Source organism: Pygoscelis adeliae, unplaced genomic scaffold, assembly GCF_000699105.1.
Source record: "Pygoscelis adeliae isolate BGI_AS28 unplaced genomic scaffold, ASM69910v1 Scaffold268, whole genome shotgun sequence".
NCBI lineage: Eukaryota > Metazoa > Chordata > Aves > Sphenisciformes > Spheniscidae > Pygoscelis > Pygoscelis adeliae.
Genome location: NW_008825262.1, coordinates 800,488 through 827,397, shown reverse-complemented (window position 1 = coordinate 827,397; position 26,910 = coordinate 800,488). Strand labels below are relative to the sequence as shown.

General features: G+C 45.9%; 1 protein-coding gene across 1 annotated transcript in view; it reads left to right on the top strand.

The window, feature by feature from the left end:
• PTS (6-pyruvoyltetrahydropterin synthase) overlaps positions 1-4,680 on the top strand; it is an 8,485-nt gene extending 3,805 nt beyond the window's left edge. The window contains exons 2-6 of the mRNA XM_009329559.1: positions 664-743; positions 2,177-2,199; positions 3,220-3,276; positions 3,588-3,658; positions 4,180-4,680. Coding sequence (XP_009327834.1) covers positions 664-743; positions 2,177-2,199; positions 3,220-3,276; positions 3,588-3,658; positions 4,180-4,321 — 373 coding nt within the window. The 3' untranslated portion in view covers positions 4,322-4,680. The remainder of the gene's footprint in view (positions 1-663; positions 744-2,176; positions 2,200-3,219; positions 3,277-3,587; positions 3,659-4,179) is intronic.
• The last annotated feature ends 22,230 nt before the right edge of the window (positions 4,681-26,910 follow it).

Below are 26,910 nucleotides of genomic sequence, written 5' to 3'. Positions count from 1 at the left end.
GGTCTCTTTGTTTCAGTCCGTTGTCTGCAGCCTGTAGTAGCCAATCCTGATTTGGGACGTCACTGCCTAACGAGGTTGAATGAGAACTGAAGTTTTGTTTTTAAATGGGACGAGTTATGCTTGCAGTTTGTGAGCAACTCACTGTGCACCTCATCTGTTGCCTTTTTCTCGAAACTTACGTATTCCTGAAGAGTGCCTTGACCCGAAATATTCCTCGGAATAGGCACTTGAATTTCTTCAGAAGAAACCTTCAGAGAGGGAAGTAGCCCTTTATACTTCTTGGAGAAACTCCTTAAACTTCGTTAGTTAATAAATAATAATATGCATAGTTTGCTTCAGGCGCTTCCTCCTAGGAGCCCAAGTGGTTTTGCCATATTCATATGTGAAGAGCTGTTAGTATTTATACAGCAGTGGTATTAGGCAGTTGTTGTAAAACCTGCATATATAAATACAAAACCACAGCAAAAAACCCCCCGTTGTCAACAGTGTCTTTTTATGGGCCAAATACTCTTCCGTTTCTGTTTGTGCCTCCCGAGTAGGAAAAGCTAGTGGGTTAAATTTGGGAGAGTGAATAGATGGAAGAGCTAGAAAGCAATCACAGTTGAAGTGAAGCCATGAACATCTGTAATGGATCCTGAAATGCCATGTCTGTATTTCTCACAGTAAATCACTGAGTGATGAAGAAAACCTGAAGCTGTTTGGGAAATGCAACAATCCAAATGGCCATGGGCACAACTATAAAGGTAAGGAGTTGACTTCCATGCTTACACATGTAGTCATGGACAGAGGCTGCTCTCGGGCAGGCTGGTTTGAATGCAGAATAACTCATGGGAGGGCTGAGCCAGTCGTGTGTCTCGGCAGTCTGGTATGGCTTTTAGTGGTTGGTTTTGGGGTTTTTTAGAATTGGAAGGAATCCTCAGCAGCAGGGGGGTTGAGCCATGGCATGGATTTGCAAGCTATTAACTTAAATAGATTATAAATATTTATCTCAAAATGTCACTTCATGAATCAAATCTAATTGTTTATAATCTGCAAAATCATTGTGTTTTGAATGAAGATTTTTCTAAGCAAAAGACATGCAGTTTAAACAGCCCATAAACTTCATTTGAATGTTGTTTTCACAAGTTCTTCTCCTATCATCTATACTCTATGCACATAGAATCAGATCTCTGCAGTTACTAGGCTGGCTCCCCGTTTAGCACTGTGTATTGTAGGTACCCTGAAACCTCTGCTACAGAGCTACTAGCTTTATCAGGGAAGACAGATTGACGGATTGTTGGACTGAAGATCTGTCCCTCATTTTAAAGCTGACTTACAGGCACAACGGTTCTTGCTTTCTCATGTAAGAAGGATGTTCGCACTGTAAAAAAAATTGCTGGAAAGCTAGGGAGATGCCTCTAAAACTGTTCCTTGCTGGGGGGAGGGGGGGGGACGGACTAGAGAGAGTGAGAAAAAGAGCATGAAGGGGCTTTTCCACCCCAGAGGAGAATCACAACCAGGCTCAAATCACTGTCTTTCTATTTTTGTGAGATCCCCAGTGAGCTGTGGTTCTGTTCTCAGCGCCTGGGGTTAGTGGGAAGAAATGCTGAGCTTATAAGGCTGATGTTTCCGAGTGTTTGTTTCTGTTGAAAGGACTTCTGGGTTGAAATGACACCTTGCAGTAATTCTAGTTCTTAGAGAGTTGGCAGCCACTTCATCCCTTACTTTCCTTCTCTGGTATTCCGTGATGTCAGAAGACTTATAAGCCGAGCCCACATCTTACGATCTCGGGTGTCTGGTGATTGTATGGGCACGTAGAGTGTCTGCATTGTCCAGAAGACTTTGCTGATCAAGAGACTCTGATCTTGAGTGTGCAGGGCACAGGCTGTCATAGGGAGTAGGTACTTAAGGAGTCATCTAGTCTTATCTCTGCCTGCAAGGGGCACTTCAGGGATAGTGGTGTGTCTTTGGGCATCAGACCTTGGAGAATGACTTCTTCAATGAGCTGGGTGACTCTGAGTCATTATTCTTTATGGAGTGGATACCCATTTTATAAAAACAGTCCCACTTTTAAGTGCTGGGAAGCCTGCACCAGTCCTTGTGGATTAGCGATGAATGGGTTGTCTGCCCCAATCAGTAGTGTACTTTGTTGTTAGGTTCATGGTGTCATCGTGACCTGGTATTTTCTTTTTTTCAGTTATAGTCACTGTGCGTGGAGAGGTAAGTGCGATCAACATTTTTTTTCCATTCCTTAGGGTGGCAGGATAGATGGGTCCCCGTCTTCCACAGTACTGAAGTTCTGGCTCAATTGCTAGGTTTCCCGGGGTGTTTATGGAAACTGTACACATCACTATAGAAGAAGGTTTTTCGTAATCACTGTCCTATTCACCTTGCCTCTAACAAGGATTTGCAGGTGACCGTATTTAATCCAAGGTTTGTAGTCATCCTCTGGGCACATAACTTAGTCTGCCAGAGCTTCCCTACAGAATGTATAGGCTCTGGTCAGATCTGTGGGGCACCTTTGGATGACTACTGAGCCCCAGGGAGGCTTAGCACTTCCAGTAACTGATTCAGCTGTTTTATCAAGGTATTTTGCTGCAAATATAAAAGGAAATTCTGCTTTTGCAGTTGTTTTTCTCCCTTCATCCTGTCATTGTTCTGTGTATTCTGCAAAGTGAGTTGTTTAGATAGCACTTTGGTTTTGATGTTTTCCAAACAACTTTTTGAAGATTTCCAGTTCATAGGAAAGGGGGTTTCTATTCAGATCTGAAACTAAAATTTTGAAGCCTCTTCCTTCTACATTCCCCAAATGTGCTGTGAACTACACAATCTGATTTTGTTCCTGGAGCTGTGCCTTCTCCAGATGGGAGGATGCCCTGAGCTCAGGCTGGTCTCTGTTTTGTCCCTGGTTGTTCAACCCAGCAGTTTAACGCCTGTTTTCCTGCTTCTGGTCATGCTAGATGGTTGCTTGAAGACTGGGTGTTTCAGTGATATTTTCCTCCCCGGTGTCATCTTTTATGAGTGGAATTACTAGAGTTGTTTGTGTGCTGTATCTAGCCTTTGGGAACATCACAGGAGTAGAGTTGGAACTCAGTGTGTGAAGGTGGAAAGATATTTTTCTTGTGGCTCAGATGTCCTGAGTGCACAGATATTCACAGTCTGATTTGTACAGGCTCACAGCAGCCTTGGTAATAAGGATGTGTAGCTAGGCTACTAATCTCCCTTTTGTTTTCCCTGCAGATTGACCCAGTCTCAGGAATGGTTATAAACCTGACAGACCTGAAAGCATATATGCAGGTAATTGCACTATTTTCCTACACGTCCCCTGGGAGAATTGGTTAGAGCTTAGCAATTTGTCTAGTACCAGGGTGGAGACGTGGTGAGTTGATGATGGTAGGAAATAAAGAAGAAATTAAGGAATGATTTAAGACTAAAATGCTTTAGCACTGTGATGTGAGGTAGTACCGTGTCTCCAGCTAGGAAGTTAACAGGTGGATGTAGGGGTCTCCTTTTTTTACATACTGTTACCTTGCTCAGTATGCATGGTGATTTGAACCCCAACTCCACTGACCAACTGGAACAAGATTGTCACTGTTCTCTTTCTGCAGGAGGCAATCATGGAACCGCTTGACCACAAAAACCTTGATAAGGATGTGCCGTACTTTGCTGAGGTTGTGAGGTGGGTGATGGGGACTCCTCATGGCATTGGTTGCAGGGTCAAGAAACAGTCTTCAAGGCTTAATCCTACATCTGAAAGAGCAGCCTTGATACCTGTGTAACACACCTGTGACACACACTTGTGCATGTCAGGTGCTGGGTGCCCTGTCTGCCTTTCAGCCCTGCTGCCATGCAGCCTACCTCACTGTGCCGGGCCGGGTGCAGGCCTGCTGGGGCAGCTGCCGTCCCACATACCCAGGAAGGCACCACTTGCTTGCACCTGAGGAGCCCTTTGCAGACTGGCACCTGTCACATGAGCCTGCTCTTTGGACAGCTTGGGGAGACAGATACGACCTGCTAATTAGACCTCGTTTCATCCATGTTTGCTGGCAATGGTTCAAGCCCCACTTACATTCAGGGTGTCATCACGTGAAAGCTGCCCGCGTGGTTCCCTGTGGGCTTTAGCATCCCCCCGGCCCATTCTGGGTACAGCCTCAAATATCATTGCTGTCAGTTCTGAATCTGCTCGTGTTTCGCTCTTAGCACCACAGAGAACGTTGCAGTATTCATCTGGGAAAACCTCAAGAAGCTTCTGCCCATGGGAACTCTTTATAAAGTCAAAGTGTACGAAACAGACCAGAACATTGTCGTTTATAAAGGAGAAGAAACAATCTCTGAGAAGTGAAATGAGCTTAAGCTCAATTGGTCCGAAACTCTGCTGCATAATCAGAGTGGTGGATTACTTCAACCCTGCTGACTGTATTTCCTACACCTAGACATTGGTTATGTATTACATAAGGACAAATACAGATGTTTCACAAGAATTCTTGCAGCAATCTAGCAATTCAGATTCTCGGAATTTGTTGATTTGTCTGCTTTTTCTCAAGACATTCCTGTTTTGCAAACACAAACCACCAAGCTGATGTGAAATTTACAGTTGTGCCATGTTAAATAAAGCAGCTTTCTAGAGAGGAGGCGGCCTGGCAAAATGTATGTCCTGTCCAGTCACAAAAGGCTTTGATTTTTCTCTGATTAAACATTGGATTCATTCAATCCACTCCTTTTTGTCTTCCTCAGAGTTAAATGAATCTTCCTTTTTGTGGGTGGATGACTGAGTCCCCAGGCAAACAGCAGTGCTTTGAATTCAAGGCTCTGCTTCAGGAATGGAGGTGAAACCCTTCAGCATATTGGCTGAGAGTTAATGGTCTGGGGAAGACCAGAAGCCAGGAAAGCGAAACCTTCTCCTCTCACATGCAACCTGGTAGGAGGAGGTGGCAAGTGAGGGGGTGTCTTTTCGGCAAAACTGCAGCAGTCTTGCAGAGAATAAACAATTGCATGCGACCACCTGCTTCGGATTATGGAAACGTGAGTCACAGCTAAACTGGATCAGGCTGTTTCTCTGGCACTGTGGTTACAGCAAGCAAAACCGTTTGGGTCAAGCAGAGGCTAAGCTAGGACCAGGGCAGGGTGCTGAGGAAAGAAAGGAACAGAGGCAGCAAACACAGAGCGTCCTGTATATTCCCTATATGGGACAGTCTGGTCTGTGCTGCAATTACCCTGTACAACAGGGCAGCACAGCCGTGGCCCCAGCACAACACTCCCTCCCGCAACTTGGGCATCCTCTCCACCTGGCTGCTGGCCCTGCATGGCAGAAGGGGACTCTGCGCAGCTCAGGGCAAGGAGACGTATGTTTGCTCTGAGCTCCTCTACATGGGTTTATTGGACTATTTGCTCTGGGCGAAGGACTCAAGGCAGTTGAGATGTACTGGCCTGTTTTGCAAACAGTGTTTTGTAAATGTGGGGTGTTTTTTACTGCTTGGACTGCTGAGCTGGCTTTAAAAGATTCCTTGTTCTGCTCATGGTGTGGGGTGACTTACCACTGCTGGGATGGCCTCTGCACCTCTGGTCTGTCCAGGGGCTTTGGAGCCACCAGTATCACAGCAGTTCTCTGCGGATTCCAGGAAGCAGATGGAGGGCCCTGCCACACATCTCCTGCCTCCATACGGGAGAGGAGAGAAAAACAGAGGGGGTTGGAGTAGGGCAGGCAGGGCCTTGTGGCTTCCTGGAGTTGCAGATTGGATGAGGAATGCACTTTGCATCAGGAGGGAGCTGGGAGGCTGCCAGTCCTCCCACGTGTCCCAGGTTTGCTGCGGGGAAACACCTCAGCCCTGGTCCTCTGTCAGCTAGGCTCTCAGGGTGTCCCTGGCATGGGATTTCCCACAGACAAGCAGCAGAAGGAACCTTCAGTTTTAAGGCACTTAAATGGATCTGTTAGCCCTGAAGGGCCTTTATCCAGGCTTGAATGAAAAAAGGTGGATTGTTCTCTGCATGCCTCTGAGGGATAAGGTCCTAAAAGCCTCCTTGTTATCTACATCAGAAGGGCTGTTGGCTGCAGGGAGAGGGAGGGCAGGTTTGCTCTGGCAGTTTGCAAGGGAGAAATCTGGTTTAAAGGACAAATACTTTGCAAAAGGGCACTTCCTTAAAGCGAGCAGTTTAACATGGGAATTTTCCTGCTTGGCCTCCATTGCTTCTTTGTACTTCCTCATGTAAACTTCTAGCCATTTGTCCCCTCCTCCAGTGGGTTTTACGGTACAGCTTCCCATCATGTTGACCTTCTGCCAGCCTGGCCACCTCCTCAGCCAGCTCCCCCTGCTCCTGCCCTGAACCCACAAGATGCTTCCTTTGAGAGGCTGGGAGGTGATGCAGGGTGGGATTGCCTGGGGAGACAGGGAAAGGTAGGCAGACCTTAGTATGTCTTGACCTATGGGACAAAACATGCATGAAATTACATCACGTTGTCCTGGAAGGCAGGGCCTGTTGCTGAAGGGTATGTGTAGCACTTGGGTAAATGGAGCCTGGTCATTCTGGAGCAATAGGCTTGTCACGTCCTTGTGCAAATGAGCACTGCTTGCTTGTGTGAACCTGCCTAAGGCAGAAAGGTGAGACAGCCCAGGCGCAGGAGCTCTCCTGGCAGGTATGCAGAGGTCACTGCAAATCTCTTGTTTTACACTGTGGACAGCCCAAGAAGTTTGGTCCCCAAACGATCCCTGATCACAAGAGATGAGAGAAATAGCAGCCAGGAATTTGCTCTCCCTGGGACTTGAAGGTCTACAGAACAGTGACTGGGTTTACTTGCCTCCTCTACCTCCTCTCTCCCCAAAGTGGAGACGAGGTCTCTGCTGTCGCCTGCAAGCCCCCTCTGGACCATTATCATTCCTGTCCTCTTTTTATGTTTGCTGAGCCTTTCTGGAAAGAGGGCCTTGTTGGCTGTCCCAGTGCCACTACTGCAGTCCTTCCTGTTTCAGCATTTGGATGGTTTCCTGGGGTTTCCACTACAGTCCCTTCTATCCCCAAACCTGTCCATGGAAAAGGGAGGGAAATCTGTCCAGAGCAGTGTAGGTGTTTCAGTGCCATCTCTAGCAGGTCTGGTGTGAGGACAGACATCAGCACTGGGGTGCAAGTACTTGTGACACCTTCTTGGGGAACGGAGTTTGCTTAGGTGGGATCCGAGCCCTGCACATCCAAACAGAGCATAGCAGGAGCTCATCTGGCATCCTGTCACCATGTCACATGTTTCTTTTGCCTTTGGAAGGAAGCATGTTTGTACAGAAGCGTTATCGTGCAATGCAGAGGGTACACCCCTGTTTGCAGGGGTGATGTCTTCTGCCTTGGTGCCACAGGCACAGGCAGCTGTCAGAGGCTCCTGCGCTGCAGGGGGGCGCTCCAGGGGAAGGCAGGTAGCCCCAGGGGTAGGGATTTGGGACAGGAGGGAGCAATAGCCTTTGAGAAAAGCAGCTGATGGGAAAAGGGTGCCCGATGGAGACAGGCTGCCCAGGAGATGGCAGCAGCTTTCCACCAGCTGTGCCTGGGCTTGCTGTCCTGGTTCTGGTGTGTGCTGGCACAGGGCCAAGAAGAGGGGTGGTGGTGGTGGGGAAACCTGCCCTCCCTCTGCCTGCCCCACTGCAGAGGGGCTCAGCAACCACCCCAGCTAGGCCTAGCACACCTGGGAATGTGGGCCACCCTGTCCTGTGGGGAATCAGATGGGTGCTGTCCCTAGAAACTATCTTCCTTTCCTTGGGAACCCATGCAATTTGTTAAGTCAAATGCTAACCCCAATGGTGAGTCTCTGATGCAGCTCAGTGAGAGGAGGTGTGGAGAAACCCTACCAGCCCGCAGGTTTCCTCCCACACACTGGCTGCTCACTCTCTGTCCTGTGGCAGGGGGAGTTGGGGTGCTGGCAGAGGGAGTGGGGAGCAGGGCAAGCTGCAGGGAGCCTGGGTGCCAGGTTGCACCATGACTCTGATCAAGCCCCACTGCCTCCTGCCTCCTGGAAAGCCATTTTCATCTGTGGCCTGATTTACATTTTACATACACCCTGTCATGCAGTGGCCGGAGCGGGCAGCATCAGGCTGGAGGAGGCAGGGATTCTGACAAGCCCAGCCATGACTGCACACAAACAACCCGCGGGAGGGAGCAAAGGCGAAAGAGAGGATGTCTCTTCAGCCAGCTCTGCTTCTCGTGCACTCTCGTCCTCATGTGGGCAGTCCACAGCACTCATGTCATCCTTAACCACATTTCCAACAATGGCCAAATGCCTGGGGTGCTGAGTGGGGTGCAGGGTGTAGTTGGGAAGGGGGATTTCTATTTCATATTCGTTGCAGATTCTGAAGGGTGCTATGGTGGGGTGAGGGGCTGAAAGGGTTAAGAGGGCTGAGGCTGAACTTCACAGGTGTGAGTGCCGCTGAGAGTAGAAGTGGGGCTGTGGCAGAGCTGTGCTGTTCTTACCCCTGTGGCAGTGGGAGAGCTAGAAGTACTGTTTCCTGTGTTGTTACGGAAAAGGTATGAGGAAAATCTGGTCTGAAGGAAGAGGGAGGAAGCAAGAAGGGCTTTAAATGTGAGGATGTGGCTGTGGTGGTCTGGGGACTGCAGTCTTAGGCTGGAATTTGCCTGTCTTGCTCTCCTGCTCCTGCCATAATCAGCTTTGCTTTTAAGGGCTGGGGAGAAGAGTATCTCTGCTAGTCACTGTGGTCCCTTCCTGCTTCCCAGGGATGCATCCCCAAGTTTATTAACTTCTCTGATGTTCAGACTTCAGGTGGAGGGAGCAAAGAAGGATATGCACAAGGAGACAGGATGATGTGGGAAGCTGTGTTCATCTGGCATTTTTCTGTTGAAAGAAGCTATTTCTGGAGGTGGTAAGGAAGTGTCAGAATGTGCTGGAGATGGCTCAGGCTACAGTGGCCAGTTGTGGAGATGTTATAGGTCCCAGGATTTGGCAGGACCGAAGGGTCCAAGGGCTTGCAGTCTCTGCCTGGGAGGCTGCTTTGAGTCTTGGACTTAGCAGCACGGTTGCACTGATGGCTTTAACTAGACAGCAGTGACCTCTTTTGAGAGCTGTGAGGATTACAATCCACTCTGGCAGCTTTCTAGGCTTACTCTTTCCAGCCTGGGAGATAGTGGCTGGATGGAGAGCCTTCCTCCAGTGGCTGGTGCTCCTTGGCTGCCAGCTGGCAAAGGCTTTGCCAGCCTGGACAGCAGGCTGCAACCTGTGGAAATGCCACAGTTGCTAGCGCGGGGAGATGGGGAGGACCGCAGGAGTCTGGGGGCGGTGTCTGGACCTGAGGAAGCTCTGCTGCAGAGAGCATTGCTCAACCTTGTGGTTTTGGGTGTAAAACACATCCTGAGGTCCTGATTCTCTGCTTAGGAGGGGAGCAAGTTAAATAGCTCCAGTAAAACCCACTGATCCTGCTTGTATCCCCTTGTATCTGCCTTTAGGAAGAGCTGTGTGAGCAAGCACAAGTCCCTGACTTGGTTGTGCTCTGCCTTCCCTTCTAACAGCGAGCAATCAGGGCAGGAATTGTCCTCCCAAACAGGAGCCTTAACTCTGAGCCCATTCACAGCTCCAGATTTGCCCTCTGTGGACACAGACATTTTGAGAACCTGTGAGGTTTTTCTGCCTTGTTACCTTTCCTGGCAGCACTTGATAGGGCAGATGGGACATATCAAAAGCTCATATCTGAGACAGGAGACAGCACCTGGAAGAATGCCTGATGCTACTGATATGGCTGCCAAACTAAAGGTGGGCAATGAGCAATTTTCCTGGCTTCAGATCAACTCCAGCCGGTATGTGGGGTCCTGGATAAGGTATCTGCAACTTTATCCCAGGAAGGTGGTTTCCAGCTCTCTGGTGAGTCTATATTTACTTACCACTGCTGCCTCCTATTATACGTTTGTCCTTCTGAACTTTATCAACAGGAAGGTGACTTACAGTGAGTCTGGAAGGGAGAGAGGATGTGTCCAATCAGTGGTACATGTTTAATCATCACTTTCTAATGGTATTTGGGCATTTCCTATTTAATCAGTAATTAGTGTGCCTGGCAATTAGTTCTGCAGGATTCTTGGTGCCCTGAGTACTGCAGAGTGGATTCTGAGCAGACCTTTCTTACTTTTGGGAAATTCTGAGGAGTAATAAATTGCTGTAATGAATTGCAAAAGATACCAATTTCTTTCCTGATTCCCTCTGACAAGTATGAATTCTTATTTTTTAAACCAGGACATGTGCATTTCAATTTTTGGTAGGCAAGTTGTAAAGGGCCAGGCACTGCAAAGGAAGGAAGGAAAAGAGAAAGCTCTTTCATTAAGAAAAGCTGCTATGAGTGGATTTTGTCTTGCATCTCTCAGCCATGACACTGCCACATCCTTGAGGCACTTCAGAAGGAGATCTTTCCCCTGTTTTCCCACCCTAAGCCCCTGTAAGTAATGCAATGTGTGGCCTGTGCCTGGCTGCATGAGGTTGGCCACCTGGGCCACGCTCTGACCTTGCAAGTGCCGAGGTTGGTGTGTTCCTGGGTAGTGACTAATGAGCAATCTGATCTGCAGTTTTAGCTGCTAGGAGCCTTTAATAGTAAGTAAGTAGGTTAACAGGCACTGAAGAAAGGGCTTGTGGAAGAGAGGGCTGTGTAATGTCTACTGAGAAAAGTGCACATGTGCAAAAAAGCGCACTGCAGAACTTGGCTGTTTTATTCATGCTTTGATAAAATGCTTCCCTCTGTCTCAGAGCACCTTGACCTGAGTCATTTGTGTTTGTGGCTGGCAACTTTGCACTGATTGGGGGAGAAGAAAAAATAGAGGAGGAGAAATATTAAAAATGCTTCACTTGAGTTGGAGATTCAGCACTGTCTTGGCTTACTGCCGGCTTCAAACACAGCAGCAGAACCTCTTGTGTTTAGCCCCAAAGGAATCCCTAATTAGTGGAGAAACTGCAAAGCTCTGAACGTGTTTGGGAATGCTTTAGTGCAGTGGCCCCCTGAGGTTCATTAAACAAATGAATTCAAAGCAGTCAAATAGCTAGGATCTTCAAAGTGACAAGGACCTCAGTTCCAGAGAAGGCAGCACAGCCGTGAAAGCAAGCTGGCATTGCAAATAAGATGTTTTCTAAAATGGGTGGAATAAAGGCACCCAGACCTCTGCAGCATGCCAGGGGCTCCTGGACTCCCAGGCTTACCATGCTGCTCAACATGAGAATATACATCAAAAGCCCACTTAAAAGATCTCTATTTAATCTTAGCTTCTCCTTCTCCCCATCCCTCCTCCCCACAGGCCTGCACACTGCCTGGCCATGGAGCTGTTTGTGTTTAGGTACAAATATGCTCCAGTAACAGAACTGATCCAGAGGTGGGTGAGGGCATATTTGGATGCAGATTATGCTTACACACATGTACTGATACACATACACATATCTGCCCAGACACTGGAGAACAGCAAGGTCAGGGCTGGCTGTAAAGGGAAGCACAATCACTGCCAATCTATTTTAGCAAGAGTGGCAAAACACTTATTGTCAGCAGGAGCCACGGTCTGTGCAGACTGGCACAAGCAGCCTAATTTTCTCTGTGTGCGGTGGGATGGGCTTTGGGGGGGTCTCAAGGACCCTCCCTTGTTTGAGGAGTCACCTGTCCCACAGGGGTGCCCTGACCTTGAGACTTCCATAGATGATGAGGAGCTGGGGTTCAGTGAGGTGGATGTCTCAGCTGACCCCAGCATGGGCAATCAAGCTGAGGGAACAGAAATGTGGGGATGCTGCTTCAGCTGCAAAGAATGCAGCACTTGCCCCAGTGCTGGTCTTTGTTAGGAACACTTAAATAAGCTTAATCCTCATTTAATTTGCTTAATTCATGTAATAATATTGTCCAGCACTGCAGTGATACTTTTCATCTGTAGTTTGAGGTGCTTTACAAAGCAGTGAGCATGAGTCTTCCCTTTTTACAGCTGGTGAAGCAGAGGCAGAGAGACACCCAGCACTTGAGACAGCAGAAATCCATATGAGGCATGTGTTGTTCACTGGTCCATATGATCATATAGACATTGGTGATTTATTCCAATGTAACCAGATGGATTTTTAAATGACTGAGACTCATCAATCCATAGACAGGCCTGGGCTCAGAGTCTTGCCTGTGTTTATATTCAAAAAGATGTAAAGAAGAAAAGAGGCCAGGATGGGGATTTACAGATGCATAGATACAAAAGTCTGAGGTAAGACCTGAAGTCTGTGCAAGTCTGGGTCTAGTAACACATGTGACAGGTATTAATGAAAATGTCACTAAACCTAAAGTCAAACCAGATGAGGAATTACTTACACTGACATACAAATAGAAAACAGAAAGGATGAAGCCATAGACAAAACAGATTTCCTGGGGTACTGTTTTGCTCACAGGGAAGGGGCATCAGCATTTACAGCCCTACCTACTTCCTATGCCAGGTGGTTTGAATGTCCCTGATGCCAGCTGAGGCAGTGGGAGACAAGGAACAGCCAAGTCAGTGAAATGAGGGGTTACAGGCAATTTGCTAGCAGGACCCCAGTGGCATTGGTGTAGGCTGAACTGGACAGATGTGTGGGAAGCAGGAGCTTCATGGGAGAAGGGCAGTGCTCTGGGACTAGTCAGAAGGCTGCTCAAAGATCAAAGACTCTGTGGGAAACCTTACACCCTGCTCTCTTCAAAACAGTTCTGAACAAACACCTTACACATGACCCAATTATTTAGAAAATGGAGCCTGTTTCATAACAAATGCCCATTCACAAATCGTCTCATGCAGATGAGGCTTTAACAGCCAGCAGCAGTGACATTTCTAAGGCAAGGTTGCAGCATTATGTTTGCATGGTGCAATATGAAGTGTTACCCAAATACCTTCAGTGCCTCCAAGGCACAATTACTCTTTCAGTCCCTAGCCCCTACATGAGCTGGGACTTCCATCAGTTGTGATTAGGTATCATTTGGATGGAGTTTAAACTGTGTTAGGATGGAGAAGAGTGGGGGGAGAAAAAAGAAAAGTCAAGAACAAGGAACTGATCTTACAAGTAGATCAGACTTGAGTCAAGAGGGCGCTAAATTATTTGCCTTGTGCTAGGTTTGGATGCAGACTTCTCATCCATTCTGCTACCTGCAGAGTCTAAAGGGTATTTTCACAGTCTGCGGGGATGGAAAAACATGAATGTGGGGACTGGAGTGTGGTCCCTATCCATTAATGGCTGCCTTGTCCAACAATAGCGTGGAAAAACTCAGAAGGCTGCAGGAGCTGCAGTGAGACGTAGCACAGGGCATTTCACAAGGGTGCTGTGCTTATGGCTGTAGCCTCAAGAAGACTGAGGTGGGTTGACTGCATGCAGCCTGGTCAGCCTTTCCCATCTCAGCCTGTCTGATCACACTAAGGTCTGGGGCAGGCTCTCCCTCACCAGGGTCCGAGTGCCTGGAGCGTGCGTGAATGATGTGGATGACTGCAGAATGGGCTAACAGTGTGGGCAGATCTGCTGACCTGTCAGTGATGGATGCAGGCCTAGGGTGGGAGAGACACCATGGGAAGAAATCCCTCACCAGGGGATATCAGAGAGCTGCTCTTGTCTTCAGTAAATCTCTATTGATCAACACCAGACTGTTCAATATGAGACGCCTCCCCCCAGGGATGTGTCTGTTCCCACAGCTGCTGTCCCAGTAATCTTTTGGGCCCTGATTTAAAGAGATGTGTTTACTCTCTTCAGAAAAAATGCAGCAGGTTCATATCCTTGCTTGCTTCTGCCCCCTTTGACACAGGATTTCGCAGCATCTCTGACTGTGAAACACATCCCTTGATATTAAAAAAAAAAAAAAAAAAGGCAGTTTTCCACTAGGGCAGCAGGAAGTAAAGCACAGATTACAATACATGATGGTGTTTTGGAGGAATGCTAGCATGTTCCTCTCACCATGTGACAAGGTCATTATTGGTGCATGGAAAGGATGAGTAATTGGATTTCTGCAGGGAGTAGGCACATGGGCAAGCTTGACCCTCCAGGGCTGCCTGTCTGCTGTGGAGCAACCTGGAGAGGTGCTGGCACTGGGGAAGCTGGCTCATCACAAAAATACCCTCAGTGGTACCACACAGAGAAAAAGTTCTGCTCTTTGCTGCCAGCACCAAGAGCTCTGAGGGGTGTGGAGGGTTGAGAGGAGCCCTGGATGTCAGATTTGGGGCCAGGGAGGAAAGGCAGGACATAGCCAACTGAGAGAAGGTAAATGCTGCATGGACTATCCACTTCATCTCTGCTCCTGTTTGGCCTTCTAAGGTGGCTCTGCTACAGGGCTAGAGAGTCCCAAAACAACCATACTGATTACTCGAAATATATTAAAAGAGTACCCAAATTATAAAGATACGGATGGGGTACACTTTTTCATAGTATATAACAGCATAAACCCCTCAGGATATACAAGAGCTAGCTTTAACCTGATTAGCCCAATCCCTGGCAGTGTTAGCAAGGCCTGGTTTACCTTCCTGAAAACCCGTGGCCTGTCTCTGGGTTGAATGCAGTGCAAGATGGAATATGAGTTGCAATGGTGTATCTTCTTTTATGGTTTGGCTAAACACATTTCAGCTGATGAAAGCACAGTCATTTCTTTAAATTGTAGTTTAACCATGAGTAGCAAATCAATCTTCAATAATGGAAAGTCCAGCATGGGGGACCAATATCACCGCAGTATTTCTCAACTCTCCTGTCTTCTGCGAGTCTCTTCTGTTTCCTGCTTGGGCACTGCAGTGCCTTTGACAATATTGATTGAGTAAACTGTTGGAGCAGAACAACGTGTGCTCCCTTTCCAACCAGAGAACACCTCTGCTCATTGTTGATAAATTACATGTAAATTACCTGCTATTTCTTAGGTCCTAACATTAAAAAAGGTACAAAAATACTTTACCACCCTGTGAATATCAATAAGATGCTCTGTTTTCATTGGCTTTAAACAATGATGTTTGAAGGCTCATTTGAGAGGTGCTGTGTTCCAGTGATACTTTCAAAGTTACACAAATGCAGTAAGGGCAGGCTAAAACACTTATTATTTCAGTCCCTCTCCTATTATTTTGCTTGCTGTGTTTACTTAAATTGGGCACCTGTGGGGGTGAGGAGCAGTTTTGTTGGCTATTGGTACAGTACAAAGCTCTTGTCAGTACTAATCTCTGTGCCTGGGCCAGTACTTTGGTAAATACCTTACTCTGCATTCATTTATTCATTCTCCTCCTTCTTTCCCTCCCTTCATCTATCAGCACAGTCCAATGCTGTTGAAGTGAAGCAGCATGGGAAACTGAGAATTAATCTAAAAGCCTTTCTTGATACTCAATTATGGGCAGTGAGAGGCAGGTGAAGTGCTACAGCAGGTGAGCCCCTGGTCTCGGAGCTCCCTAGATCTAGCCAGCATGTGCAGCAGGTAGAGAGGAGGTTTATATCCACAGAGCAGTAGTTATGCCCGCTGTTTTGCTGTCTTCAGAGAGGAAGCCAGGGCCCTTAAGGAGCATGGCGCCTGTCGAGCCTCCAGTGGAGGAGGATTCCAGGCACAACAGACTGAGCTGGGCAAATCCAGGCATAAATTGTAGTGATGAGATTGACTGGAGTGGAGGATCTAAGAAGGGGGGCATACAGCTTGCTTTTTACCACATGACAGGAGAGCACAGTGGACATCTTGCTCGATTCACATTTTGGCTTCCTACTGTGAACAAGAATTTTCTCTCTTTACATATTTCCTTCTGGGTTGATGTGGTTAACAGTGAGGACAGGATCCTAGACCTTTATGGAGATCAGAACTCCTAAGACTTCCTGACTCTATTAGCAACCAGTGCACAGCATGAAACTGACCCTGGTTAGGCAAACCACTTGTGAGACATTTTGCGGTGTTGTACTTCAGGAGTGCAGCGCTTCAAAAGAGCCTAACATGTTTAACTCTTAAATGTAATGTTCCTTAAAATGGCATGTACTCTGATAAGCAGGCTTTGTGGATTCTGTGAATGTCTACTCTGTCATGGAGGAACTTTTTCTTTAATGTTTTTATTCAAGAACCCCCACCAGATCAATGTATTCTGCTCTGTGAGCTCTGCAAATGCCCGGAGTTGTGCCAGTGCCAGCATACAAATTGAGGAAGAAAACAGAACACAGCTGCCTTGTCCTGATCAGGGAAAATGAAGTTACTTGGTTTGCCCGTTATCATCACCTACTTGTATTATTACGGTAAACATGAAAAGTCCCTCCTGAAGTCATAGTGTTAGTTGCTGTCCTGAGAGAAATAAGGCTTGTCTTTTCCTTTAAGTGTTTCCATCTGAATGTGAGAGGTACAAAGGAGGAGAAAATTTCTATTCTCACCTTTTTTTGCAGAGGTGGAAGCATGTGGCAGATGGATTAAGTGATGTGCCATGGCCATAAAGAGGGTCTATAGCAGAGCCAAGAATTGCTTCCTAATTCCCAGTCCTTTACTCTTACTGCACAGCCAACTTTCAGCTAAGATCTGAGCAACTTTAAGCACGTCAAAGGCAGCTGGCAGTTAACGTCAATGGTAACAGCCATGAATAAAAGGGAGATCTGGCTCAGGAAGAACAGCAGAGAGCATAAAGTCAATAAACAAATACCTCCACATTTTGCAGAAGAGAAGGACCTGAGCTGACCTCACATGAGAAGGATACTTTCGCCTCTTTGAAACCTGGTGAATAATTAGGGGAGGGACTCCTGCCTTGCACTGATTTTGGGGGCTGTGGGATTCCCCAGCTTAGAGACTTGACCTGGTCTCTCTCCTGCTGTTTGCCTGGCACAGTGCGATCAGTTTGTTTGCTCCAGTTCAGCAGCTCTGGCTAGTCGGAGCTGGCTGTGGCTGATCCTTCTGCCTGTGGGTAAGATTTAGCATCTCCTCTGAAATAGCAGCATCCAGGAATGACAAACTAATGAATGGTGCTATTTGGAGAGCACATGTGGGCACCAGTGCTCAATTTATCAAAGGTGAAGAGGGACCAGAGTAAATTATATACAAAGAATTATATTAATATAACATGAAGGGCTTTTGTTAAGCCTCTCACAGCCTGGTTGTTCAGCGCGCAGGTACTGGATCCTGGCAGTTCTCTGGGATGCAAATCTTTCTGACTTGCTGTCGTGTCCTAGAGGAAAGTAAAGAGCTTGCCTTGGCCCAGGTTTTCTTTCCTGTTTGCTTTGGCCCAGGGATTTGCAGGTAAATCAATTCTTTCTTACTAGACATGCTTATTTAAACTTTAGCTCTTGCTGTTTCTTTATGTTTCAGTGATCATTACTAAGCTGCTGCTAGATGCAAGCTTGTTTCTTGGAAGTTTTGTTTAAGTGCAACTTCTGTGCTGAATACTCTGTGACTTTGTTTTCTCTGTCCTTAGAGGCAACTTGTCTCCACCTCCTGGCCTACCATGGCCCTTTCCTGAGGACAGCAGGTTCTCTGAGCGTTGAGACTTTTCAGTGCTGTCTGCTGGAGCTTATCACCCCATGGGCTCACACTGAAGTCACACCCCAGGGTTAGCTCTCTGACAAAATACTAATTTGCTGTGCCTTGCTGTTTCTGTACAGCTCTAATAAGGGCTACTGTAAGATTCCTGTTTTTTGCTGGAGGATCTAGGGAGGAAGGTTTTGTTTCCTTCAGAGGGCAATGATTTCCCCAGATGAGAATCCTTCAGAGGCAAGGCTGGGGGACAGAGCCAGAGACATCCAGCTGAGTGAGTGGAAACCAAGGTGTCATCCTACATAAATCACTCTCATATTCTTACTATAAATATACACAGTACTTAAATATTGCAAATCCCTGACAATCCTTCAATTTTATAAACTCTGTGGATTGATTTTTTTCCAATGAAATCCTCCTACTGCAAGATCCAGGTTCATTTATACAAATTATACAGTGATTTATTTAATGACCTACTTTGAGTGCTATAAATTCCACAATATCCATGCAATTTATTATTTAAATGCCATATAAATCATGCAGGACAGAGAAAGGGGAGAATGTCTGTGGAAGGGAATAGCTGGCGTGATGCCTGACCAGGAGGAAAACAAGGCATGGAGTCAAAGTGGCCAATGTGTGATGAAGTGCTCTGGGATTTGTACAAACATGGGTGGTCCCACTCAAATGCATGTCAATTGGCTATCTGGGCTGAAATGGAGATGATAGTCATGACATGTAACCCAACTCCAGGCCACTCGCTCCTCCTTCTGTAGGGGTTTTCAGTACAGTCTCTGTGTTGTATTTGTATGCCTTTCTCTTTCTTGAAAAAACTCCTAATCTTCAAGCCACTCAGTTTGCTCATCCATCCCATTTCTCTGCCATGCTCCTTCTTCTGTTGTCCATATAGCTCCTTACTATGCAGATGTTTTCTTACATCTATGTACTATCCCAGACTATCTGCTAAGCTACACAGGACCTGGTGTAGCTCCTGTTATTTGCAATGGTTGGAAGACTTATCCTAATGCTGTTTGGCAAGAACAGATGCTAAATTTGCCTGGATTATATCTAAGGTTTCTAAGGCAAGCTTCCTCCTCTCAAGTCCTCTGCAAATCCAGCGGCTCCTTCCTCCTCACTTTTTGTGCATCCAGGTAGGCTGAAAGCAGAGGTAGGCTCCTGCCAGGTGCTCTGGCTATGAGATGCCACTGCAGATTCAGTGCCAAGCTGGGTATTCTCAGGAGCTATCCCTCCTCAGGAGAGGATAGAGGTGGGATTTTTCCTGTGTGCAGAAGGCCATGATGAAAGCATAAAACCACTGATAGCCTCTTTGTGGTAAGTGTACAAGAGGAGGAGTATGAGGAGAGCTTGCGCGTGGAGGGCTTGTGCACAGAGGAAGATGCTGCTTGAATGTAAATATTTTTTTTTGATTGGCTCAAGACTGTCTCCTAATGCAGGAAAGGGCTGAAATCAGCATGTTTCTGCACTTATACTGAGATGTAAGTCAACCCCCATTCCCATAAAACAGCCTAGCTTAGCTCCTGTTTCTCGGAACAGCTTCAAGAGGAATTGTTTGGGAGATTTCTTCAGCTAAATACATTGCAAAAGCATTTATTTACTCTAAAAGAACCTTAATGGTTAGTCAGTGAGCGTGGAGCACTAGAGAAGCCCAAAAGGCAGGGTATGGTCTCATGTCAGCTGTATCTGAACCTGTTTGCCACCTTTCTTCTTTCTCTCTCTTCCAAAATGAGAAGAAGGTTGGAACACATGCACGTGCATATAGATCAAATGAAAGAGCTGCTTTCAGAGACATCTCATTGTAGCCGTTGTGTGCTGGAGGAATGACCTCCATCTAAAGATGCTCTAAATTAAACAAAGGTTTCAACAGTGTTAATTAGTTAATGGTTGCAAAGAGCTCTGAAAATGCAAAGACCTCTATAAATGAGAATTATTGTTGTTGTTATTATCAGGTCTACAGCAGTGAGGCACATATAATTGGTGGTTAAGCTCCCCAGAGACAGACTAATCCAAAAGCACAAGACTGCTCCTACCACTAAGTGGTATAATCAGCATCAGTTCAGCTCAGCTTGTGGGAACAGTGGGAAGGTTGAAATATGGGGATGTCAAAACGCTGACGCTCTATTAGGTCCCTTTGGTACCTGGGGCCAGACCTCATGCTCTTGTGTGGCACCACCTTCTTTGTTCAGGAACATTAACTTTACTGTTATTAGTTGAGATGCCTTTCTTGACCTGGTACATAAAAGGAGGTATCAGCTTGATTTTGGTTTTTTATTCGTGCATAAACTCATCATAGGAGGAATTTTATGTCCTGGAGACCTTGCAGTCTCAGTGGAAAAGATGAGTGGAAGAGAACTCAAATCCAGTAATGAAGAACAGCCTGAGCATAGCCTCCTAGTGACAAAGCCAGGACCAAACATCATCTGTGAGTCCAGTGGACACTTTTGGACTGTCCAAAAACTCCATCTTGAGTCAGCTGCCCATGCATCTGTTAACAAGCCTATCTGCCTTGTTTTGCCTGGGCTGCGATGAGTTTCCTTTCAAGCCAGTTGACTGCTAGTGCCCCAGTGCAGGGATGCTTGGCTGCTTCTGTTGTGGGGGATGGTAGAATGTGCTTCAGCTGCTGGAAATTATTAGGCATTTGTCATGGAAATAAATTATGTCATTTAAAAATGAGTGCATTGCTGGTAACCACTGTACCTATCGAGCCGTGCAGCGCCATTCATCTGCCCAGATGCAGGTTGAAGCAGTGTATATCTGAATGAGAACCCGAGGGGAGTGGATGTTGGCAAAAGCCCATTTCATTAGAGTCCTCATTTTTGGTCCTGTCTCAACAAGCTTTTGTGTTGCTCCTTGGCATGCATTTCTTTCTTATCAGCTCACAAAGGACTTAATGGCATGGGGAACAATCTTTGGCTGTGCTGACTAATTGTGTGCCTTATAGTCCTGCCAAACTCCAGGCACAGTCTGTGTGCTCACATATTACTGTGATGTGAAGACATGTTTACCCTGTTCTTAGATAAGTAGGTTGCTGATAGATGTTTTCATCACACCTGTCAAACATACCTTTTTTGTTCTAAAGACAGAACAAACATCCCTTCTTGAACCAAGTCTTCTCTGTGGTAACTCTATACGGTAACTTCATCATGAGATCAGGGAGACAGGAAGACCTGTGCTTAAAAAGACCAGAGAGGAGCCAGAAGCATTTGGGGATTTTTCACGCCTGATTGGCTTTTTTGTTGGTCAACATCAACTTAATGTGCTAGAAGATTTTCCTGGAAAAGTTATTGTAATAACTTCCATCAAGAGGGTTTCTCAAGTCCCCTGAGGAAAATGAGCAAATGGTTGTGTATACACACCCAAATTCAGGATCTGGGCTGTGTCATGCTCCATTCATGTTGGGCCAGTGGCTTACTCTCAAGTATTATATGCATTGCAGTGTCTTCTACCCTGGACCAGCAGTTGTATGAGCGATTGCATCTTGTGGGACACTGCTCTTCACTGACAGGGGATTGTCCCTGCTACCTTCCCAAAACCTAGCTAGATGTACAAGGATAAGATATCCTTAGCCTGGGTGTGCCGTGGGAATGTGAAAGGGGAGCCATGTGCTGCTGAATCCTGGAAGTTAATTCCCTACCTGAAAGAGAGGCCAATAAATACAAGAGGGTGATCACAGCTGTGCTGCTGGTAATCTCTGAGCACAAGCTGAGGGATGGGCATAAGCCTCCTTTCCTTGGGCCTTTACTTAGGAGAAGTAATCACTGACTTCTATCAGTGAGTTCTTCAAATATGAAACCAAGCTCTGAAGTGTTCCTCCTGCAGCCATTCAGTTTGGGGAATGGATTGGTGGAGTGATGGGAAGGAAAGGTTTGTTGTCTTAATGCCAGCATAGCCCAAAGGCAGACTGATGCTTTTCTATCAGCAACGTGGGCTCTATGCAACAGGTGCTGCCTCCCCCAGTCATCTTCCTCCTGCCTTGGCATGAAAGGCCTTTAAGCAATTACTGGACTTTAACCTCTCCCACCTTGCCATGAGCAAAAACATCTATGCAAAATGGGCAGCAGGAGATAATTTCACAGCTGGATAGCCATGACTCAGGAGACCCCCTACCTCTTCCAGCTGAAGTCAGGGTGGTAACAGCCTTCCTTTCTTTGAGGGAAGCGAGAAAGCCTCAGTGCTCTCTTTATTTTAAAACTTGCTCTTTTTTCCTTTCCTTGTTCTAAAAAGAACTGCTGTGTGGAATCAGATTATTCTTCATAACTGTTCCCTAAAGCAGTCTGATGTCAGCAGAGGTCTATATCTTCCCCTCTGCCCCCTCCACTCCTGCTTGCACCCGTGTCTGATTTTGACATAAGAGAGTAAAGGTTCACTCAAGGCAAGAGCATGTTCAGACCTGGAAGACTAAATCAGGTTATTTTTCTCCTTAGTAGCACATAATGGAGCTAGCTGGTTTCTTGCATCATTTAGCCTAGCTTTACAGGAGATAAGGCCCTTAAATTAACATCTATATCATTTTACACCTTAGCTAGTTCCATTCCGTCTCTCCAGATGTTTTCAGGCAACATAACACAGAGCCTGTTTCCCCTTCTTTGTAGATAGGGGTAGTGGTGGTGGGTGGTGTATGATGGCTTGGCACAGATTGGGAAATTGGAGCACGTGAAGCTGAAGTGACAAGCCAGCAAAGCTGAGACTGGCATGCCAGTTAGCATATTGCAGCAGAGACTCGGGGTGTTGGTGTCACCTCTTTGGTAGCTAATAATTTAGGTCTGTGCTGGGGGAAAACCAGTGGAGATGCAAGCTTGGAAGCTGCTTGCACCAGCTGAGGTGCTGGCCCAGCTCATCACCTGTGTTACGAGTTTCACCAGCTGCTTTGATTGTTAAAGCTGGAATTTAAGGTAAACGGTCTGAAAATGTGATAGTGAATGGTAAGGACTTTTGGTCTGGCATGAAGCACAGAAGGTTGCATTCCTACCAGGGTAAATATATATTTAAGCCCACCCACTGATTTCTTTTTCAGACAGCACAGACACAGTTAAGTGCCAGAAGGGACCACTCTGCTGCTGAAGATAATCTGCTAGAGAAACAGGTGGGAGAATCCCTGCCGTGGGGTCTGGCTGCCACTTCCCGGGTGAGTTCTCCAGCTTTTGCATCAGCCTGACTTAACAATCATAGCTTTGCTTGTTCCTAATTATGGTACATGTCATGTAACAGCCGGCTTGCCTGTGTTTAATCACAGTACACCTAACAGCTTTGCTCCTTCTGCAAAGGGGAAAGAAAATACAAAACGAGTATGAGTGAGCAAATGTCCAATTATGTTGGCAGAGGCCCAGGGGTGAAGGGATGCAGGTTTTCTGCCTCCATAATAATTTGTGTTGTGTGGAGCTGACCTCCTGTTGCAGAGCTGGATGCAGTGTCAAAGCTGAGACGGGAAGAAGGTGTGGAGGAGACTGCCTGGCTTCTGGAGTGAGTGTCTTGTGAGCGCAAACCAGCTCAGCAAAAGGACCATTACCCCCGGAAGGTGATTTCCCATTGCTAGGCTGCTTATTTTGCACGTGAGTTACTTGGAGCAGGGGCTGTTACTGTCTGTGGCTAAGCAGATAATTCTGCAGATAACAGAGTCTGTCTTTTCAGCCCCTTATCCATTTGCATATATTTAATTATGTAATAAAATGGTGCCTTTTTATTTGAGGTACCTTTCCCAGAGAGGAAGGGGTAACCCCGCTTTGCTGGCTGTCATCATTCCAGCAAGTTGCAGTGGCAGGGGCTGCTGGTACGCTTCAGCCAGGCACTGGGGATGAGCCACTGCATGGCTTCTGGGTTCCTCCTCTGGGCAGTATGAAACCGTGAGCAAGGCAGGAGCCATTTCTGTTCCCCTGCACATCGTGTCGGTAATCTCCTGGGATAGGTTTTATCTGCCTGCCTTGGTGGTGTCGGATCCCCCAGTTCTCAGTGAGGAGGAAAGAAATGCAAAATCATTTGGCCATTTTCAGTAAACTCCCAGATAATAATTTGAAAAAGGGTTAGGTTACTGTCTGGCGGAGAGATTTCCCTTTCTTTTTCAAATGTGGAAAAGGTGTATCTGTAGATCTTGGCTGTTGTCAGAGCTGTTTCAGTATTCCACACACGGGCAGATAGCTTACCAACACCTCATGATTTTCTTTCAAGCCTTGCAATATTTGTGTGTTGTCTCTCTTGCTTCCCAGGTCAAGTTATTGCTGAAAATACAGGGTTTTAATTTAAAGGAAAGGTTTCTAACCCTTATGATGATAGAAAAGAGCAGAGAATGAGTTCTGAATGCAACTTACAGGATCAGAAACCAAAAAACAAATACAATTAACTTAAACTCATCAAGTTTGTTTGTTTTTTTTTTAAATCTCTTGGTGTGACTCATGATGCTTGAACTCTTGGGATTAGTGACGTTTCCAAGAACAAACAGAAATTTTCAGGCAGATAATATTTATCTTTGGCTAAGGGAATACCACTGTAAGGAGGGGGAAGAAAAAATGTACATAAAACATGCAAGACAGGCTGTCTCTCTCCTTCCTGGCTGATGGCAGCTCTGAGAACAAAACACCTGCTGAAATTAACAGAGGTGAACTTAGTGCTTCAAAGGAATAATGTTGAGATCACCTGATTATACAGAGCACAAGTTTGGCTATTCACCCGTTGTTTCAGACAAAGTATTTATTGGAGATATGCAAAATCCTAGTGTGATAATGAAGCCTATCACATTTCAGCAGTAAAAATATAACCTGGCTTCACCATGATTGTTAAATACTCCTATTTGGCCATTTGTTGTTTGCCTAAGGCTGTTACTGAGATTAAAGGCATGCTGTATTAGTTGCTGTCCCTACAGTGTGCACACATGATGTACAGTGATGGAAAGAATAGAGTGTCATTGCTGCTGTTTTACTCTGAAGGAACAGGAGAAAGGCTTTGACCTCCTCTAGTCATCAAAGGATTTAACAAACAGCTCAGGCTCCTACCTGGGCACTAAAATCCTTGTGCAGCTTTAAAAAAATCTGGGCATGTCTGAATATCTGGCCCTAAGGAAGCTCTGGGCACTGGACTATTTCTGAAGCCTGACTGTGAGTGCAGAGCACTGACTCTGCACTTGAAAAAGGACAGATGAATTGCAGAGGATGTGGGCAGCAGTGCCATAACCAGTCTCTTCTTCCCTGTGCCTGTTTTGGTGTGTGAACATCAGCAACTTTCATTTGTCTTTTACAGGTGCCCCACCAGGATCAGAAGATTTCTGACCTCCTTTCATGTCTTCACCAGTGACCATTTACAGATTTTTCTCACAACTTGGAAAGGTACATTTTTAATGTTTTTTCTGCATACTCCGCTGGGGCAGTTCAGTCCTGCTCAAAATTTCCTTGCTGTGAGGTTTGTCCTTTTAATGCATTCAGCTGGAGGAACATTGTTCTTCTGTACAACACTGCAAATGCATCATTCAGTTTAACCCCTTAAGGACTGTGGTTGGTTCAGTATCTCTGTCCTTTGCTCCTTATCTTGTTGATTTGTCTCTCAGCTCCCTCTTCTGCTTCCCTGTTTACCCCTGAATCCATCAATAGTCTTAGGCTAATGATTGTGGTCACAAGCTGCCTTGGAAGTTGGGGCCTGGAAACAAAGATGGTACTGAAGGAACATGCTAAATCAAAACCTGGAAAGGACATCTTTTAATCTTTATTTTACAAAAAGGAAACTGAGGCCCTTCTCATGCCTCTCCACTCCTCTAAAGAGCACTGTTGTTTTGTGTTCCGTATTTAATCAATGCAGAGACACGATTTTTTTGGATCTTCAGTGAAGTCGGTTACCCCTATGGAAATTTATTTCTAGCATTGACCAGGCCTACCCTGCTTGCCTGGGTTAGGGTTCTAAAGTTAGTAGGAGAAACAGGAATATAAAGGATTAGGTAACATGACCAAGGTCATCCTGAGAGCCTTTAGCAGAAATGAGAACAGCTCCCTCTTGTCCCTGTTAATGGTCTATACTCAAAGGTCACAAGGATTTTTTTTGTTTTCTCTGCTGGCATCATAGTTTTTAGTTGTATTTCTGCACTTTTGAAGACTGGTAATTAGCTCCTTTCAGAGCTTTGCTCATCACACATGGATTTTCCCATTTTAGCACACTGATTATTATTTCAGGCTGGAGTAATGAGCAGAGGGAAGAAGATGTCATTTTAATGTAGGTTAAGTATTACAATCTCAATATTTTTTTTTTGTAATTACAGAATATAAAGAGGACAAATGGCTAATTGCAGAATATTAAGAGGACAAATGAGTCAAAATAGCTGAAGTTTCTGATGACCTATGTGAACCTTATTTTATTTTTTTTTTAATAGAATGTTACTTTCCTGAGGAAGCTTTTGCCACAAAGATTGTTCTCCTGTGACTACTGTACCAGAGGGCAGAGTCAGCGCAACAGCCACAGATTTTTTTTTTATCTCACTGCAATGAACGGAGGAATTAAGCCCCAATGAGCAAGAAACTACAGTGAGTGACAGTGAAGGATACAGATGATCTTGCTGACAACACTGAAGAAAAAACAATAGATGAGATCAAAGAAAAACTGGAAGAAGGATTCAATGCAAATGTAGACCCCAGTTGCAAAGACTTTACACATCACCAGGAAAAACCTGCAAGCAACTAACCCAGATTTCAGGCATCACAAAACTCCTGGGGCATGGGAATAGACACATACTTAGTGAAACCAAGCAAACAAAGGAAGAAAAAACCCAGACTTTTTCCACAGCAAGGGTTTGTGGTTTTTTTGTGGTTTTTTTTTTTTACCTTAAAGCAACTAAAGTTTTGCCAGAGATAATTGTATTTTCAGGAAAATGGTTAATGAACTAGATAAACAACAGCAAGAAGTACAAAGCCAGTAACTGTCCAACTGTGGTATACAGCTCTGTGTCTTATAGTAAACCCAAGGACTTTTATGAGGTCATATAGTGCTGCAGTCCCCAGGGTGAAGAGAGGTCTTCACCTGCAGCTGATTGACCTGAGAGACTGACACTGAGACACATTCATCCTGGCCTGTACCAGCTGGGATGAATTAGATTTTAAGACGGAGGACAGGGTTTCTTTAAGGGCAGCTTCATGTCCACCTCGTGGAAAGCATGTTTGGTGCAGAGACAGGGAAAGGGGAAATATAAAGAGAAGACCACACAAATGAGAGGATACATCTGCACTGGTTTCCGTGTACCTTTGGTGCAGAAAAGCATGTCCTTCAGAAATGATTGATGGGTGAGCGTCATGTATGAACTTGCCTTTCAAGCCCTCTCTGTGAAAGATGCAGCTGGAACTGCACTGTGTGTGGCTCGGGTGGCAGGCAATTATTTTTGATAATGGAGGGGAAATCATTTTCCTAAATGGAGCATGATAAGAAGTTCTTTTGTGATTCTCTTTTTCATCTGCATAGTCTCATAATGGAGCAGCAAAGTCCATTGCAGCTCAGGGTCAGTTCTTGCTGAACAAAATGTCTCTGGATTCCTGTTTGCCGTGATGAGGAGCCACGTGGGCAGGCA